Source organism: Aquila chrysaetos, chromosome 11 (assembly GCF_900496995.4).
Source record: "Aquila chrysaetos chrysaetos chromosome 11, bAquChr1.4, whole genome shotgun sequence".
In the NCBI taxonomy this organism is placed as follows: Eukaryota; Metazoa; Chordata; class Aves; order Accipitriformes; family Accipitridae; genus Aquila; species Aquila chrysaetos.
In genome coordinates, this window is record NC_044014.1 from 18,905,306 (window position 1) to 18,926,037 (window position 20,732).

Consider the following 20,732-nt stretch of genomic DNA (forward strand, 5'->3'; position numbering starts at 1 on the left):
AGCATTCCAGAACAGAATCTATTTCAGCATAAATGAAGTTCCTAATCATCTAGATGAAGTCTTCCCTCTATTTGTTGTTCATCGTAACTGTAATCTATCAATAATTCAGCCCCCGTATTTTAAAAATATTTCATTACCGGTGATGAAAGTTTAGTTTGTAGGAACATTCTGGACATAGTCCTGAAAAAGAGAGAATGATAACATTATACCCATGTATTTGATAAGCATAATTACAAAACTTATTAATACATATATAAAACTAGGTAGAACACTATCTTCCAATTTCAGCAGCTTTTCCTTCAAAACAGAAGTGCCAGTGTAATTGCAGCCAGGGTTGAGAAAAATGCCATGATAAAAGTCTTCAGTACAAACCCAAATTTTACTAAACCTGGAGAAAAATCACAGGTTTAGCACTGGCAACTCTTCATAAAGAAGTATCAGTGCTTATCACGTACAGACATCCCATTTTATGGATCTTTGTGGACAGATCAAATTGTTCTACAATTATACTGAAGACCCGTAAGTCTCTTAGAGCTTTGCCAGAGACCATGTGCTGCCACAGGGAGCGTCTTGTGCACAAAAGAAAAAAACACCATTAGCTTGTTTTACACAAAGTAACTGTGTAAACTGTGGTAAGTTTAATTATCTGATGAACATATTGAATAAGAAAATCCCACTTAAGAGACAAGACTGGAAAACGAAGTGATTTAATTAAAGTTAGAATTTTTGGAAGAAAACCTAAGCATTAAAAATAAAACTAGTAGAGCTGAAGGTGTGCAAGAAGTTGTCTGGTCCAAAGCCCTAAGTACTCCTAAGCCACCTAATTGATTAAGCAACAACAGTGATGAAACCTTCCTTGCAATGCAGTGTTGTCCATTAAAACCTGACATGCTTGCATACCAAACAGGTTATAATGAGTTATTCTAATTTTATGACACCACGAATTACACAGCATGAAGTGCTCAACCTGTAACAACTTCGTCACATGTAATGGTAATAGCCGTTCTCTCTAAATCAAGACCGTCATACTACCTGTAATTAATTTAACAAAATTATCTCCTATTCAGCATTTTCCATTTTGCATGAACTAACATCATTATCACTGGGTCTCTCTTGATAGCTTTTAAAGCACAAGATATTTGTCTTCTTTTAAGTTTACATATCCTTGAATGGCTGACTTACTCAATTTCACAAGCGCATTCCTCTTTTCACCATGTTCAACGTAACCAAAATTCACCTCCCAGCTCTTCAGGCCTTCTTTCTCATCACAGTGCTTATTTCCACAGGAAAACTGACCTTTAAAGAGGTCAAAAACAACAAACCATGGTTCAATGATTATCAAGCATAGGTTTGGGGTTGTTATGTCCAGTTTTGCTCAGTTTTTGCTTTTTGTTTTCCATTTCTCTCAAATAAAAAAGCCCAATCTATAAGTAACATCTAGATGAAGGAAACAATAACAGATAATGACACAGCAATCAATCATACTTGCCTAATATTGCATATTTGCAAAGAAAGAATATAACTTGAACTGTGCTTTACAATGTATAGATGAAGGCATATGTTATGAAAAAATAAGCCTAACACTGAACTCTGAAGAAATGAATGTCACTAGGATACATTCTGTACCTTAAACGATTACTTAGCAGAGGCTGATGGGTCAGGAGGTGCGATTCAGACATTAATCATTAATGACATCAAACTATTCAAAGTATCACGTATGTACAAAATTAAGATGCCCATGTTCTTATTACCTTACTAGTTTACCTGATATACTGGACATACAATTTGTACTCTTATGACTTCCCATAAACGCTTTTCTTTTAAAAAAAGGAAATCCAATTCTATGATAAACTATATGATATGGCAGCTTTAAAAGCTTTCTTAGGTTAATTATGTTAAATACAACACTGATTTTAAAACAATTTGCACATAGTCAATGTTGTTCACACCACTGGGTTCCCAATATTGCAGTAATAAAGATACATATATTCTCTTTGCAGAAGACTGATTTGTATGCAGAGCTGGCAGTAAGAATGTGTATTAATAGGCTCACAAGCAGGACTGTTGGTGAACGATTAACCTCAGAACATTCTGCTTAAGCTGCTAACTAATGGATTGGCAGTGTCCTCAGATACTTCAGTTCTGCAGTGTAAAACCACTTGCAATGCTAACACTTGAACCAAAAAAAACCCCAGGACTCCCATTAAAAACAAGTTTCAAATTAATATACATTAAATATGTTCAACCCTATGCAAGGTATGGCTATCAGTACCCTGTGTCATCAGGAATAATTTATATCCATTACAAAGAAATAAAAATCTACAAAGAAAAATTTATATTATATAAAACTTTTTGGAACTTAAACAGATTCTGTTTATTTCACATCTTCTGAAAAAAATCCCAAAACAAACCAGAAAAACAGGCAGAGAGAAAAGAGAGATAATCAGTTTTATTTATGATTAGCTGCTCTTTACAGTACGTAGAATCCATTTTGGATATTCTACATTTTGGATATGAAACTGGATATGTTCACAAGAATATAGTTGGAACAATATCTTCAGATTGCTAAGGCAAGCAATGAATTCTTAAGTAAATCAGAACTTGACTCTGTACAACACCATAATTCTGTGCCCTTACACATTTACTTGCATTATGATCATCTAAATGTTTGAAAACATGGTGGGGTTTTTTTTTTGTAGAACCCCGCTCCATGCCATACATGTGTATAAACAGCCAGGAGTCTCTTACCCTCCTTTCATGCTACAATCTCTACAACATGTATTCAAACCTTGACTCGAATACAGAATTCCACTCTTTCCGAAGGCTTTTTCAGTAGTATTTATCACTCTGGTATATCTGAATGTCGTAACAGCATTAAAAAACAGATTTTTGCAAAGTAAGAGATCACTAGAATCTCCATCGTGTATATGGAGAACCCAAATCAAAGGGAACTATGGACCACATTGTTCAGTACTTGAAACATGACTTTTCCCACAGTTAGATGTCCAAGAAAGGAAGACACAGAAACCAGCATGCTGAGTGGACATATATCTAATTTAATCAGCAACAAAAATGTATGTGCAAAATTCCACTTCCATCTGAAGTTCTGTCACCTTGCTATGAGCTGCAGGGAAGTTACTGCCTTCATGTTCAGAATTATAACTCCTATAATCTGGCTGTTAAATGTGTGCTTTCAAAAACTATTAGCACCTTCTGCTTCTTGCAAAAGAACAGAAGAGGTGAAAAATAAAAGTACTACGAACTAAATGAATTACTGAAAATCAAATATACTAAGGAAATCTAGAGAGCCAAAAGACTGATTTTAATGCATTTTGATCAGAACTCAGAGCTACCAGATTGGTACATGGATACATGGTGCACTATCCAGGTATTGATACCCTGCCTATTTTCCATGGAGGAAATTACTGAGAAAAAATAAAGGGAAACAGGTTTGGAAGAATATTTGTTTAAATAAGGTAAAGCATATTATATGTATATTTATACATATATAAAGGCTAAGAAAGACACTACTATGCTAAAAGTTAAATGTTAGTTCAATGAAATAGTGAAAAAATGGAGAGTAGGTCAATTTGCAGGTATTAAACCCTACTTTGCCAAATAACATGTCTGGTGTGAGTATTTTACTACTTAATCTACAAATACAAATAAGTAGAAAACAGCAAATAGACCCACATGTTCAGCTTTGGTCTTTCTGCATATTGCTGAAAAACTCCTATTTCACCTCTATCCAATAAACTTGTTACCTATATTCCTACAGAAAACTTTTACCACTATTGCCTTTTGCCTAAAATAACTTTAATTTTAAAATTTTATGCCATACCTTACAATTCATGCTTTGAAAGTAGAGCAAAAAGTACTTGGGAAGGCATGTCAAGTATGATTTTAAAGTAGCTTAAAAGCTTTTCATTTTAAGGATTTATTTTCAGACCAACTAACTCATATGTCTACTGTTCACTGACTTATAAAATTTAAAGTAGGGTTTCTACCTTAACTTAAGATTTTAATTAAGAAAATGCCCATTTTGTGGAACCATTTATTGAAACTGGCAACTGGTAACTGGCCATTAAGGTAACATTTTAAATTTAACAAGACACAACAGCAAAACACAAAACACTTACGGCAAAAGATTGGAGTGAGAAAGAAAAGAGAAAGAAATAATCTGGCATTTACAATTAGTAATACAAGTGACACCTCTCCTTTCACTCATCCTAACCCTTCTTCTTCCCCATGAGCTTACAAAGACAGACACCAAAAACAAAGCAACCAAATGTGAGTAACCCATTCCTATGTTCCCTTCTTAACATACCCCAAACCATACTGTCCACCAGCAGTGGTTCTCATCACCACTATTGTTGTCAGAGCTAAAATAAGAACATGCTCTCCCTTTTTTAACGTGAATTATCAGATAGGTAGGTATTAATGCTTTATTACATTTAATAAAGCAATTTGTATTACTGATTTATATTTAAAAATAGAAAAAAAAAGGCATTAAAGATTCATGCCTTTTTTTAAGTGATCATTTGAAACTGCACTTGAAAAGAGCTCCTAATACACAGGGTTGAATTCTTGCGCCCCTTAGTGGTGAAAGATACTATTTCTCAATTCGAATGTTCCAATTGTATGCTTTCAATTAGGATTTCATTAAAAAGTTTAAAACATGTAATTCTGCAGTTTATCCCACATTTTTAAATATGGAATACCAGATATTAAAAGTACAATGCAGCTTTAAATTATTTTTCCTCACTCATGAAGACATAATTGTTCACAAATTACTCATTTAATTACCTTTTTAAAGCATTCAATAAAGCATATAACTATATCAAATGTAACTATCTGTTAATACAATCTGTAGTGCTGAATGCAACATATGACTACAACTACCTTTAGGAGCTTTAATCTTTATAGCTTAAAAAATCCCAGCATTAACGTTCACACTTCCTCCTCTGAAGTACGATATAAATTCTTTTAAAAACAAGTGTATTTCTAACTTCTTGTAATATATTATGATAAATAGGGTTGTTTACAGAATTGTTCTGATCAACAGTATCACTCCATGCAATTTTCTTGCGTGTGCATGCATGACTTCTGAAAACTGTACATGTGTATAAAGATCTACCCACAGGAACAGCAATACATTCACGTCATTTTCTTGCTTGTTCAGCTACCTGAAGAAGTCCATGCAGCTAGGCCATGGAATGGGGACCACCGTGCAAAGTCCCAATAACACATTGGTAAGAACTCACACACAGAAGCAGCCAGAATAAAATACTGATTTAGAAACAGGACTAGGAGACATGACAACCATTCCCACTGATTCCCACTGAAGCTTTCAAAACCAATTTAGCCTAAAACAGACATCACACATGGAACTTTAATTAAAAAGTTAACGTTTTGCAAAACAGCATTGAAGAAACTGTTAAGAAAATTATTTCCTGAGGAAAAGTATTGAGAAACTTCAATTAAAGGTATCAAAGACTAATGAGGTAACATAGAACTACTGGAGAAAAGCAGATAAAAAACATATCCATGAAATTCAACATTATCAAATGCATTATGTTGGTGTTCATTACAAATCTGACCTTGTGAAAATAAACCATATATTCTCTTAATTTTAATATATGCAGATCAGTGTGCACTCTAGAACTATGTGGCATAAAACAGCCAAGTTATAAGTTAGGTCAATTTATTGTCCATTATCTGATAAACTTACCAGTATTGGCAAATACTGTCTAACAAAGTTAAGTCAAAACGCAGCAAGAAAAGCATCAAGGAGAAATGTAATATAAAATGAAAGGCAGCATTACCTTTTCCTGAAATTACTTCTTTCTCATGTCGCCATCTAAATCCAAACTGTTAAGATAAGAACCAAAATTAAGTTGTGAATAGTCAACGTATTCAGTAATGTAAAGACTAATTTCAGTTGACTGATGTCCTGCGTGTGGTTCATCCATTCAATTCTGGTTAGTAAAATTTAATTTCTTTCTCTGTTAATTAAAAATATCTCTCTGCCTCTGCTTGCCAGAAGGATTCCAATTTACACATGCAATTCAAATTCCAGTAGATGCTGTTCAGTACTGAACAGCAACTTTCTAAAAGGCTTCATAGCAGGCAGAAGAACAAATAGGAAATTAGGATAGACTGACTTTACTAGCTACTTCATTGCAATTTTGTCCATACAAAAAACCAAGAAGACAAATGGAATACTGAAAAGTCATATTAGCACGTATCAATGGATCACCTCTTACACCCTAAAGACTAAGACAAAAAAACCCCACCAACAACTAAGTGGTATTTCTCTTCACATTGCCTAGAAACTTCATATGTAGATAACCCATCTACTATTTTTGTTTTCCAGTAAAATCTGCTTCATCCTCTCAAAATGGCAAGTAGCCTAGTGAAAAGATTGAAGACTGAAGGGAGTGAGAACAGCCTGGGAAAACCAATTTTCACTAACAAATAGAAAGAGGGGATAAAACTCAGAGCCATACTACTTCTCCAAAAAGGGCTATCTTGTATTTTCATTTAAAATTCATGAACACGGGATGACAGCAAGGTAAAATTGCTGCTCTGTAAGCAAAGCACAGAAGACTCTGAACTTCTATGTTAAAAGATGGGGAGGGAAGAGGGGGAAGAAGGGTTACAAAATCAGAGATGTACAAAAATGGCTGCAAAGCCTATCTTTGGCACCTGAGTTCCAAAGCATCCTTTGGAATATGGACCTTCTCTTGGTGCACTCATAGACTGAACACACACAAATGTGCATTTTGCAGATGCAGTGGCATAAATTCTGTAATATACTGGATTGATTTTTTTATGTCTTTAATCTAATTTTAAACACTGTACAGAAGTACAGGTATCTATTGCTGTGTGTGGTCTTTAATGTTGATTTTTTAAATAAACCACAATAAATGTTTATCTGAAGGGCAACAGCATGGAGTTCTCATACATGAAGTGGTATGTGGTTCAAAGAACATCAGAAAAAACAGGAAAACAAAAGTTTTGGCTTTTTAAGAATGTGCCATACTCTCATATAAATGCTCTGTACCTTAATAACAAAGCTGAAAAAACTGAGCAGAAAGACATCAGTAGCTAAAGGTTTTATCGGCACTGATTTTCCTCAAGTCAATATATTACATAGAAGATGTCTAAGAAAACTAAAAATTTGTACACCAAGAAAATATTTGCCTCTTTAAATCAGTCCACTAATTTTCAAATTGGTATTATAACATAAACAATGTCTTCACACCTACTGTTTTCACTGGTAAAGAAATCACAGGAGAAGATCAGGTTCTGCTCTCATACTATGCATGATGACAGTTTGCTAAGGCTGGATCAGGTTGTGCTTGGCCTACTCTACAAATCTGCAGTGTGGTCTAAAGTACCATTATACCACTCACGCTTCAGTCAAACAAAAATTAATCAATTGTAAAAACCAAGAACTGTCCTGAACAGTTCAGTGAAAACAGAATGTAAAATACATCCGTAAATGCAGAAATCGTGGTGGAAACCAGTTGATCCAAAGAGTGATGGTAATTGGTTTTGCTCTTTTAAAGGATATTTACTGTTTTACAGGGTATTCTAATTCTGAAAAGCTTGTGATGCAATTCAAAAATACTGCAAGTTTACGATTAAACATCAACAGTATTTTGGCACCAATTTTGTACGTGTGTTGCTGGCAATAAAGAGTGAAAAACAATTTGACCTTATCTGCATGTTTGCTTTTTCATAGTCCATCTGCTACTTCACCAACCACCAAGTTATCCACGCTCATTTTTGCTAATGCAGTAGACTTTTATACCAATTTTCCCTCACAGTCCAAACTTGACTAAATAAGATATAAATCAGATTATATGCTTACAGAGTATTTCTGTAGTGATATCAAGAAAAATAACCAAAATAAAAGAAAGGAGGGAGCCAGAACCACCTGTAGTACATCTAGGACAAAAGCTGTCCTCATCCGCATTCATTTTTGCCAATCATTCTTCCACCAACTAGTGGAAAATCACAGAGTGACTAAGGCTAAGAAGAAACAATAAAATAAAACGTAAATACAATTTAAGTCCTCTAACTAAGCTAAAATATCAGGAACAGATTAAAGTATATAGGAAAATTAAAAATTAGGACAGGTTCTTGAACAGTCAGCCTGCAATATTAAGGAATGCAAAAGGATCATCAGCAGACAGCATTTATTCTGCCTTCTTTGTTAAATGAATTCAACAAGATTCTAAATGAGCTATTTCTACAAGGTAGACCAAGACCAAGTAGAACTCCAAAACAGATGCTTTACAAGAGTATCAAATGGCTAACTTAATAAGAAATGATAGTTTTAAAAATGTGAAAGACTATTTAATATCCACAAACAATAAAATTCCCAAATTAAATATGGATTGCTTGTATAATATGCATTGGCTGCAGCAACAACTAGCATGTCCACAGTTACCTCTTTCAGAAAAAAACAAACGTATGAATTTAGACAACACTGTGGAAAAATACCATAGATATTTTAAATCTTTTAAATCTTTTCACAGGAAAGCCTCCATGCTGAAAAACAATGACAAAAGCGAACATCTTAACATTACCAAGTGGAAGACAAGTTGGCCTAGAAATCTGAAAACGATCTGGAAATAAAAACAAAAGAATAAAATGTATTCTCTTTAATGACCGGGTGTCAGACAGATTTCATTTCTTAGCAAATAGGAGACGTTTCCAATCTGTTAAGCTACAAAACAAAGCACAGAGAGAGCAAATAAGAACCCTTCTAGGAAAATAAGACAACAAAGAGAAGAGAATGTTTCTAGTCCAATGCGTATCAAAGTAAAACTTACATGCAGAGCACTCTTCCCTAGTGCATTGCAAAACTGACAATAGAACTGAACTATCTGACAATACAGACGGTCATTTATCAGCCTCAAAGCTTGCAGACAAGATGCACTGAAGGTTCAAAGACAACCTTAACCTAAAAAACTCTGATCTAGGGAAAATGTAAGGAGTAACAGACCCATCACAAGCAAGAGCTGTCAGTGCACACTCTTCCAGTGTCTCCAAGAAGCCTCACACCACAGGGTCACCTTCGCATTTCTCATTAAAAGAGAAGGAAAAGATTGTTATGTCCTAACTACACAATGAAAAGTGGGATCACAGGACACAAGGTCCTATTTGCCTGCGGTGCCAGCAACTGAGGTGAGTGCAGGTGTGCCAAGTGAGTGTGTGAGCACCAGTGAAGACCAAGCCAGACTAGCCATCAGCTAGATGAAGTGGCCTGGGAGCAAGGAGGGTGAGTGGGTCTCCACTGGCCAGCTCTGGGTGTGAGAGCACCTGTGTATCTCTAGGGACAAGAGCACAGGGGGGTCTGCTATGGGACCAGGGACCAGGGGAGTGCCAGCCATCTCTGTGTGCGTATGTGTATATGCATGCGTGTATGTGAGTGAAACACTCTGAACCAGCAACTGGAGTGCAGCTGTGGCCTTGGGGGTTCATACATCTTGGGGCTTCTTACTGTCTTCTTTTGAGCTTCAGCCTTTGACAAGGTGCTCTGCTTATTTTTCAGACCTCAAGAGAGCCCCTCCCATGAAACTGGTCCTTATTATTATCCAGTACTTAGGAAAACAGTGTTTTTTCTCAGAAGAAGAGTTCTAAATGAGATCTGAGCTACAACCTCTACGCAGAGGTCTTTAGAAGAATTAACTGGCTAAAAGATTTTGGCCAGTAGCAAAACAATTACAGTTGTGAAAAGACAGATGAGTATGTATGTGCAAGTCTCAATTTATGCAATATATATATATTAAAAACATCACAGAAAACTGATCTCCAGCATCACTTTGACACCACCTAGCAGGATATAGAATCATGGAATCACAGAACAACCCAGGTTGGAAGGGACCTTGAAAGATCATCTCATCCAACATTTCATGGGAAAGGGAGCCTAGATAAGATTATCTAGCACCCTGTGTAATCGCATCTTGAAAACCTCCAGTGATGGGGACTCTACCATGACACTGGGGGAGGTTGTTCCAGTGAATGAAATGTTCTCACTGTAAAAAATTTCTTTCTTGTATCAAGATGAAGCATCATCATATAAAGCATCAACAACTATCACACAAAAGGTTGGCCAGCTGAGAAACTTGTTACCCACCATGCACCTCTCAGCACCAGTGCTGCAAAACAGAAGGTAAGAGGGCCTAAAGAGATCCAACTTCGTTTCCGGAAATGCAGAAAAAGAATCAAGGCAGGAAAAATCTGAAAGCACAGACTGCATTCCATTGGTGTGAATGGGATCAGCAGCCTATTTCTGACTTCCAAGAAAAAAACCTGCTCTGACATCCTTCTGTACCAAATATGGGCATGGATAAATCAATAACTGAGAAAAATCTCATTTTTTCTATTTTTCTAAGAATTTCTAAGAAAGGACTCTCACATGGTCAGAACGTATTTGAGAACAGAAAGCATAACCTAATATAAGAGAACAAATTACACGATACAGCAGAGTTATGCTGACATGGCAATTCCAAAAATATAGGTAATGACTTATTAGCATAAATAGGAATTCAGAGTGACCTCAAAGTTAGGACAGCCACATTTGAAGTCTGACAGGGAAACACTGTTCATACAACACACGCACACGCAAAAAAAAAAAAAGGAAAACTGGGGCAGAACAGTTTCCCACAAAAGATAGCAAACATATGGAAACTTGGCACAGGAGTGAAAGAAACAAAATCTGTAAGCATGCTCAAGGGAAAATCAGTGGCGGGGGGGGGGGGGGGGGAGGCAGAGACTGAGGGATATGACACAGCTATAGGAAAATAAAATCAAATTTACCCCCCCAAAAAAATGAGGGAAGACATCTTCAGCATTTTACTTTTTGTTAATTTTTATTTAATTTTTGCATTTTTCTGTTCCAATTTTCTTTAGAAGGCTATCATCTTTTCTGCCTAATATTAGAGTTTAGGCCCAGTCCTTGCAAACATTCACCAGTGAATGTAATTTTCAATACTACAAATAGTCTCAAAGAACTTTCTATAGACCCTGTTTGCAGGGCTGTGTTGTTACTATGTGCTAACAACACTAAGACGCATCTCAGTCCACCAACACTCTTTGCAAAATCACAATAGAAAATTCACATATTCTTCCTGACCAAGAGATCAGTCAATTAAAAACTTGGAAACGACAAAGGCTCTTCTGGTTAAGAAGAAAAACTGGTGCTGGAATTGGGCTGGCTCTCTTAAGAAATTCTATTTACTTACAAGGAACACACAAATCCTGCTTCCATAAACAGAAAAGAACAATCAGCAAAAGACGCTGCTTTAGAACAGACATTTCCAAAATTGTTTCTGCCAGCACTCAAGTACAAAACTCTCTCTTTTTAGACTCTTTGTTTTTTTGTAACAGTAACATTCCCAGGGTTTTTTTAGGCTTCATCTAGTGCTTCTCTCCAAGCAAACCTCTCTAGCCTTCTCTCCTTAACCTCTCCGCATTTTCTGCCTTTCTTATACACAATGTACCTCTTCATAAAACACCATCTGACAGAACGCTCCTGTTCCCACAGAAGCACATTTTTGGGGCAGTGACAATGCTTGGATTCAAACTGTTGCTGCTTATTAAACAACTTGACAAATTCTCACAACTCTCTTTCTAGGGAAGGGGTACTAACATTCTGGTTTCACAACATATCCACGATCATAAGGCAATTTTTTAAAAAGGACATACTTTAAAACCAAGATGATTTACAATAATGAAACGTACCTTATTCTCTTTGTATCTACTGAGATCTGCTATACAGTATTCTTTGAACAATTTATCATAATACTTCTTTGCAAGCCTCTTCTCCCTGTAACAAAAGGTATTACTTTTTATTAAATATAGAACATGATACAATTCATTTTACTTTGTAATGACATTAGCAAGACAAAGACATGTTGTTTCATCCAAAGAACACAAGTAGCAGAGCTAGAAGCGTAACAGAAATACACTTAGTGAGCTAAGGGGTAATTTCCATAAAACTGGAAAAATACATCTAAAATATATCTACAGCACAAATTAAACTATATTTTTTCAAACTAGGCTTCCTTCAGAGTTTTCAGAACAGTCATTTGGATCCCAGAGAATGCACAAATATTTCTTAGTTCTTTCTGTCATCAATTCATTTTGCCACTGAGCGTTATTATAATATGAAAGACCTCCTAAAGGTCTTTCATTTTTAAATGTATTAAATATCAAAGAATGATCACCAAGTATACACAGTAATTCTTAACTAGTAGGGGACACCACAAATTTAGTACAAGTGATCTAAACACATGTTCTGTCATAGTTCCAGGTACCAATTCATGTCTGCTTCATCATCTTCATTCCAGAGGAATCTATGGTTTTCTCTAATAACATCAAGATCCGTCTTGTCATTTGCTCTATAAAAGGACACATTTTTTTTTAGTACAATGTAACATTAAAATGAAAAGTCAGTCAAATAACAATCTGGTAAACATTAGTATTTCACAGTTGTGATCTCTACCTCACCGCATAAAGGAATATATTGGTATGGAATGAAACTATCAAAAAATGTATTCCCTGGCATACCTTTTCCCAAATGAAAAATTCACAGTGGAAAACAGCCACTGAAACTGTGATGACTTGATCCTGTCTGAAAATACTTTTTATACTTTTTATTGAAGACAGTAATGTTAGAAGGCAGTTATAGACAGCTCTAAAGAAGGTTATCATTATTCTGGACAATGGATAGTAATTCTGCACATTTCAAAAGTATTTCAGATTGTTATTTTGAAGGTACTGCCAGATATTTCTCAATGTACCCTCAATTAATGCTCACCTGTCATCCTTCCTTTTACATAACAAAACAAGAATAATTCAGCTCATGGTAAGTTTTTATATAAAAATAATGGTGCAAAATGAAACAAGGCAATTCTGTGGTTTGGATATTTACAACGACTGTAGTTACTATCTGTGACCAAAAGAATTAGTAATTTGATACATAGCCACATCCCCCTCTCCCCCCAAAGCTGTAATATATATTTTAACAGCTCTCTATAACAGCGGAGCTTTGGGGGCATGAGGGGAAAGATTGCTAATGATTCTTACCCAGAACGTCGGAAATCCTCTATTTTGCCACCGTAGTATAAAATGTAGTCATTCACAAACTTTTTATGTCTTTCATACTGAATAAAGCAATTAAGAATTGTTTCAGGACTTAGCTTCTTTTATTTTACCACAGTTTAAAGCTAAAAAAATAATAAAAACTTTTTATATACTTAACAGAAAGAAGTGGCTTTTTTCTCAAAAACATTCCAGTAATTTCCAGAAAGAAAGGAATTAAGCAGCAATTTTTACTTAATAGCCTCTCATGAAAGTTATTTTCCAAATACAGGAATTCAAGACAATTTCATCTTTAAAACCTCATTCAGCTGCCAGACCTTTATAAAATTGTCTTCCTGCATCAAAGATGCTCTGTACACATATACGTAGAAACTGGGTTCATTATTTAAGCTGTAATTTAGACAACAGCTTTTTAGTACTGCAGTTTTGGTTTAAAACAGGTTTGTATTTCTGTATCATAAAAATAGCCTGGCTGCTAAAATGGAACAATTTATTACAGTTTACCACCAACATACAAATAAAAGTTACCTGCTTTAGTTTGGAGATGAAAATCATGGGAAAATATGTAATGTGTTTTTTTGAACACTTCAGCCTCAGAGACATCATTTGAAACACCTTTTGTACCATAATTTGAGCAAAAATATGTAATTACTTATTTAGAAAATAAGCATCTTCACAAATAAAAACATTTTATATGGCTACTTAAAAATATTTTCAATTAACTAGTATGGTGTTTCTGAAGCAGGATCTCCTGCTACATATCCTGGCAACTACTGTATCAGTGTGAATAATTTGTATCAACCTACTATTTTGACATGCATTAGAATTTTATTGAGAAAACATTTTATTTTCCAAAGGCCTCCAAAAAGTTAATTTAACCTCAGTTTGAGTCTTTTTTTTTTTTTCCTTTCCACCACAAACAGAAGGAAGAAGGAAGCAAGTCCAGAAGGTTTAACTGGTACAATTAAACACATTTAACACAACATACTATTCTGTGCTGCCATTTCAGTTACTAGGTGTTAAAATTGTATAACAGTAAATGTTTTAAATAGGAATCACTCAAAAACATTAGCAGAAACTCATAAAAGTCTCTACACAATGAATTTTGTAGTCATTCCAGAATACACGAGATTTTCTGTGGCTAATGACAGTCTACAATGTCAGTGGGACTGATTAAGATACGTCTCCTTCACAGGCATACGATGGTTTATGTAGTGCCTGGCCAAATTCTAAGCAGGTTAGGAGAAGTTACTTTCTGTTTACTGGAGTCTCCAGATTTAAGTAAGCCTTTCCATATTTAATTAGTCTTTACTTTCCTATTTATTAACTGTTACTGCTGAAGAATAGCTATTTAAACAAACAGGGAACTGATGATACTTCAGATACACTCAGCCAAAACATATAAGGACTGCCCCAGTTGAAAACTAAATAAAAGGAGAAAGGTTGTAATCTAAATAAGGTGGTAGTTATAAAAATAGTTACAAATTATGCATGAAATATGATTAAGAGATTAAAAAAACTAAAATAAACCTGCACATGATATTAAACAGGCTTACATTAGAGCATCTGTGGAAGATATTTTGGAGATAAGGCTGTTTTGAATAGACTTTTGAATTAAGTAATGCATTCTTAATTTCCAGAAGAAATGTATTTGTCCACAGATAATAGCAGCCTTATACAGAATTATGTTCTGTATAAACTCAACTGAAAGAGCAAAGTGTCTTTATGCAAGTCTAAATGAAATTCACTTTGTAATAATTTCATCCCAAACAGGACAAATGAGAATATAGGAAAAATCTGGAAATGCCTTGACTGAGTAGAGACATTCTCAGAGACATCTCATCAGCAAAAAGGAGCTAATCTGAAGAACGACTCAGTATCTGGTGCTGCACTGTCAACTGCTGTGACAACTGAGAAATCCCAGTATTTCACCATAATGGATAACCTGTGCACCATCTTCAAACTTGAAGAAAAATGAAATAGAAGGATACAGCATCCATCGCTATCAAGTGAAATCTTCTTTTTCTTGCTTCTTCCCTGTTAATAACAAGTATGTTTGAGTGAAAGCTATCCTTACATTATGGGAAAAATGCCTCACAAAAGCAATACATAAAAGATACCTATCCCATTCTTCAGCTGCGAATTGTCTGTGAACCACACTGCCTTGTTTTGCTTTTTGGAATGGCTTTATCAGAAGGACATCTTCCTTTTTACTAAAGGTAGGGGGGAAAAAGGAAGAAAAGTTAGTCAAGAACTTTACATAAGCAACAAAATTTCCATATGCCAAATTTTGCACTAGCTTGAATAAAAAAACCTGTTATATTGCTAGTTTCTACACGAGTAAAACCAAACTTCAGAACGAACACCAGCTTAGACATTATACTTCATTTGCAGAACGAAGCTGGAAAGGCATTTGCTTACAGCCAGCATTTAAAGAAAATTGCTTAAAACAGCAATCTGTAATATTTATTTTTATCAATATTATCACCATAGAACCACAATGAAAAAACCCTGAAGATTCCCCAGTTTCACTCTACATTTAAAGCCCTTTATAAATCTCAGCTACACAGCCAAGTAGGAACAGGAAGGACAGTATGTTCACTGAATAGGAGTGACTGCTAGTAACCTTGTCTCATCCTTTCATGCTAATGTCTCAACACCTCATTAAACGGCTCTGCCTCTGGTAGGGTAATCACAAGAATCGCTAATTTAAAACTTAAGTACTGTGTTGTGAACCATACATATCAGTGGGCAGCTAAAAATACTTTCAGAATTCAACAAAGTAATAGGAAGTTAAATATAAAGACACACTTTAGCTAGTAGAAGGTATATTTAGTTAGTTTCATTCCTCAATAGAGGTGAAAAAAAGATTTTTCCATAATTATCAGCTGGCAGAAAGAACGGCAGTCAGAAACCTGTAGAAAGCAAGCCAGGGAATTTATATTTCAAGCTATGGAATACAGGACTCCAGAAACTGTCGGCACCAAATTCCCATAAGGAGACTCCATAAAACAGCAATATGGAGAAAACTTAAGACTACTGTTTTCCTTAGAGTGAAAATAAGTATCATCATAGAGCAAGAGAAGGATATATACATACGCAGTAAACCCGTATAAAAGCCCTACTGGGAATCACTAGTAGTGTGCCAGAACAAGGGTAATGATGATATTTTTGAAAGGGTCCTGACGGTTAGTTAATATACCACCTAGAAAGTGGAATGGTATAATGTGTAATGGCCTTTTAAAGAAAATGAAAACTGAACAAAACCAGTCACTGTTTTAATGGAGAACAGCTATATTTATAAAATAAATGGAACAGCACAATGCCTGCTATTATTCCAATGATTAAAACACGAAATTTTTTTCCCAGAATGCAGTCAGACACTACAAAACCCATTCTTTCAATTTTACTACAAAGGAAAATATGCAAGTCCTGGGAATGTTTCCAGAAAGCCTTCTTAAATAAAGTCCAATAACAGAGCAAGGGAGGTAAGAAAAATATATGCATTATGTAGGTAAAATATTCAGTACAGCGCAAAAAGTGTCAAAGGACTATGGTGCCAAAGCAAAATAAATATATAAATAAAAAAAAAAATCTTAATAATATAATGAGATCAGACTACAAAATTCAAGGTCACTAATTGTGTGAACCACTGAAAGAATTGGCAAAGGTGATCTCAAATAAAAGCTGCATAGTTACATTTCAAGGATTGAGTACAACACAATTCACCAATTCCCAGGTCACTTCACAAATTAAATAATAAACAACTAGCATCAGTTCTTCACTTCCTCCAAGCAGGTGTTTTATATCTACAAAGCCTACAGCCACCTGGCCTTTTTCGCCTTGCTGTCTTAGCAGTTCCATGTGTCCTGATGCATCACTGTGAAGTGAACAGCACAGCCAAACCCCAGCAGTTGATACTAATGCCTAGAAAAATGAAATACTCTGCTCCAAGAACTGAGGGGCATATAGACACCAGATGGACATGGCAGAATGGATCTTAATCAGCTGCCCCTGGGAGACACCATGCTTTGGCAAGCTTGACATGAGGAGATGCAGGAACCAGAGAGACCGATTTTTCAAAAACCATTTCAACACCAGACTTTACATACCATAGCATAATCTTCTACACACAGCAATAGGCCATTTGCACTAAATACATAATGCAAAGTGTTAATTCTGTACTACGTTACCTTTTAGTCTTTTGCATAGAATTCTCTCCACTGTCCTCATCACTAAAATCAGAATCATAGCCTCCATGGCCACGTGCCTGAAAATAATAGACAATACAGTCAATATACCCGCTAATGTAATATGGACACAGCATAACTAGAAATCAGTACTGTCCATCATGTATGAATAAAAGAGAGAAAGACAGAGAGCAAGCCAGCAAGTGCAAATTCTCACATATGTCTAAACCAAACCAAATTGAACAGACAATGCAGAGTATATTCCAAATAACACCAGGCAAAGACAGACATTGTCAGTCTGTCAAAAGATCACTTTATAAATAATTTAGATGCAGATGTCCCTATATTTAATCTTCGTATAGATGCAGATAACCAAAAGTATGACTACATCTTTGGTCTTAACTTTCAAACAAACTCCCTTATATAAGAAAAAGGTGACTATCTTCCCCAGGAGCTGCTCTTTCAGTGGGCTGGAGGACAGCAACTGATGTGACCACATTATAAACAAAGATGAGAACAAAAGTTTCTTTGGCCATGATACAGCATTTTAGAACATTAGATCTTACGCTGGTAGCTGGAAAGCTGATTGAAATGATAACTAAAATACAAAATAACAATATGCCTGCAAAAATGTACCGTCTAATCAGCACAACATTCCTACCATGAAATAAAATCTCTTTTTCTACACACTTTGGGACTACAATGTCAAATGCATATAAGAAAACCAAAATATCCCCTATCTTAATACCATCAAACAATCAAGCACTGACTGATGCCCAGATCTATCACCTCCATTTTTCAAGGCACAGTTTACATGTCCAATTCTTTCAGCAGACTAATGGCTTAACTAGATCCCATCTCCTCTCCCTCACTCCTACTCTGGGACCTTCCTTCCAGTTGCTCAGTTACAGTTGTGAAACTACACATGAACCAGATCATACAACTCACCCAAGTTCCAAAGGATCCTATCCAAAAAAGATAATTTTAACCCAGATAAGCTTCCTGACAGTTCATCCAGAGCCCCCCAAACAGCTACACCAGCCTACACCAGGAAGGATAGCACAGGAAGAAAACAGCCAGAGCTGGGAACTGCATAAACTGGCACTAACACCAAAAAAAGCATTTACACAACTGGAACATTTACACAACTGAGCTAAAAACAAGAGAGGTGGTTATTACACATCTGCACAGGGTAAGGTTCAACAAATACTTCCTAAGTATCTTGATAATTCACACAGTGGATGAGAAAAGAAACTGGGTTAGAAAACCAGTGTATTTGATTCAGCGTTGCTGATTCCTACATTACCTACAATCATATTCCTCCTCAGACAAAAACCTGAGAAAAACAAAATCTGCAAAAAAGACGCATCTCTTCAGGATGATTTTGATGAGATGCCTTCTCTTTATACAAATGCCTCCCAGAAATTGCATGCTGCAGAGTCAACTGTATCCTCTACTGACATCAACAACTGGTCTGTATCATGCAGAGTATGTAAAACACAGTTCTCACACTGATGGTGAAGGATTGATTTTTAAGGGTTTTTTTTTTTAATTATTTTTATTAATAATAATAAACTGTACCTTTTTTCCTTGCTTAATACTGTAATGTTCCTTCCACTCTTGAACTCTTCTGAAGAAGACATAGCTCTCATATACGTATATATTTGAACAAAACCAAATCAGAACTTTCTGATTTGCTTTTAAGTTTTCTATTTCCCAGGAGACAAAAAAATTATCAGTTATCAAAAAAAAGTGCAGCAGATATCTGCAGTGTCTGGTGTGAGTGGGCCTCATGCACTGGCAAAAGAGCAGCAATGGTGCAAAGTCCTCTCAGCACAGTCCCATGATAATCCACAGCTCAGATGCAGGTCTCCTAGCTGAGGTGGTTCTAATAGCAAGCCTGTCGCTACTTTTATTAATAAAGCTTATGTGGTCTTTAAAGAAGGCTGAGTACATTATGAGTGTGCAGCAAATATATTTATACTTGGCCTCTAAATTTTAAAAATATCATGGTAATCCAGGAGTGTTTTAAATGGCAAAATTAATGCTTCCCAGATGAATACTGAGAGCTTCCTTCACACTCGAAAGGTTAGAAAGTCCAAGCCAACACAATGTGTATGAAAGTCAACATGAGACAGATGAAGTATAAAAACAGGCGAGAAAAGCTTGAATAAAAGGAGATTTTCCCAAAGTGGTAGCCTTTGGATGATGGGCCCCAGGAAAAAAATAGACATACTCAGTAATCAGCTCCCAAATGATTCTGGGAATGACTCAACTGAAAAAAAAAGATGCAAGAAAAGCTGCTCCAACATAGTCATACAGTTGGACTCTCAGAAGTTGATGACTGCCTTTTGGAAAGCTGTGACTATGAATATAAGGGCAGGCATGGCTAAGGACTAGGTCCTGAGAGGCTGCTCTTCCGACAGGAGGACTCTTCACAGCTTCAGCCATTCCTCTGAATCACTACAATCACTCAAAGACAAATTCAGAGTGAAAAAGCACAACCCACAACTGATGCCCTGACACTTCCAGGTCACTCCTTCTTTGAAAGCAACAGCAGGACAGGCAGGTACTGTACCAAAGTTGGGTTTGTGTATCGGGTTTGCGTGGCAAGGTTTTGGTAGTGGGGGCCTACAGGGGTGGTTTCTGTGAGAAGCTGCTAGAAGCTTCCCCCATGTCCAACAGAGCCAATGCCAGCCGGTTCCAAGATGGACTCGCCGCTGGCCAAGGCCGAGCTCATCAGCAACTGTGGTAGTGCCTCTGGGATAACATATTTAAGATGGGAAAAAAAGTTGCTGGGGCACAGAAACTGCAGCTGGAGAGAGGAGTGAGAACATGTAAGAGAAACAACCCTGCAGACACCAAGGTCAGTGAAGAAGGAGGGGGAGGAGGTGCTCCAGGCGCCGGAGCAGAGATTCCCCTGCAGCCTGTGGTGAAGACCATGGTGAGGCAGGCTGTCCCCCTGCAGCCCAGGGAGGTCCACGGTGGAGCAGATATCCACCTGCAGCCCATGGAGGACCCATGCCGGAGCAGGTGGATGTCCGAAGGAAACTGTGACCCTGTGGGAAGCCCACGCTGCAGTAGGCTCCTGGCAGGACCTGCAGATCCATGGAGAGAGGATCCCACGCTGGAGCAGGTTTTCTGGCAGGACTTGTGACCCTGCAGGGGACCCACACTGGAGCAGTGTGCTCCTAAAGGACTGTACCCTGTGGAAGGGACCCATGCTGGAGCAGTTTGTGAAGAACTGCAGCCCATGAGAAGGACCCACGTTGGAGAAGTTTGTGAAGGACTGTCTCCCATGGGAGGGACCCCACGCTGGAGCAGGGGAAGAGTGTGAGGAGTCCTGCCCCTGAGGAGGATGAAGTGACAGAGACAACATGTGATGAACTGACCGTAACCCCCATTCCCCGTCCCCCTGCT

At 36.7% G+C, this 20,732-nt stretch overlaps 1 protein-coding gene across 4 annotated transcripts in view; it reads right to left on the bottom strand.

Annotated features, from left to right (window-relative positions):
• Positions 1-20,732, bottom strand: part of LOC115348490 (protein FRA10AC1) — a 28,748-nt gene that overhangs the window by 5,653 nt on the left and 2,363 nt on the right. The window contains exons 1-11 of one of the 4 annotated variants that reach the window (XM_041127044.1): positions 18,894-19,963; positions 17,316-17,392; positions 15,243-15,335; positions 15,114-15,159; positions 13,651-13,737; positions 13,108-13,184; positions 12,336-12,419; positions 11,761-11,845; positions 5,826-5,871; positions 1,183-1,296; positions 138-180 (exon numbers count right to left, since the gene is read on the bottom strand). In XM_041127044.1, the coding sequence (XP_040982978.1) occupies positions 138-180; positions 1,183-1,296; positions 5,826-5,871; positions 11,761-11,845; positions 12,336-12,419; positions 13,108-13,184; positions 13,651-13,737; positions 15,114-15,159; positions 15,243-15,335; positions 17,316-17,392; positions 18,894-19,106 (965 nt within the window). In that variant the 5' untranslated portion in view covers positions 19,107-19,963. Of the gene's footprint in view, positions 1-137; positions 181-1,182; positions 1,297-5,825; positions 5,872-11,760; positions 11,846-12,335; positions 12,420-13,107; positions 13,185-13,650; positions 13,738-15,067; positions 15,162-15,242; positions 15,336-17,315; positions 17,393-18,893; positions 19,964-20,732 lie in introns of those variants that run through there. The other 3 variants (XM_030031274.2, XM_030031275.2, XM_030031276.2) reach the window with 3 other exon arrangements.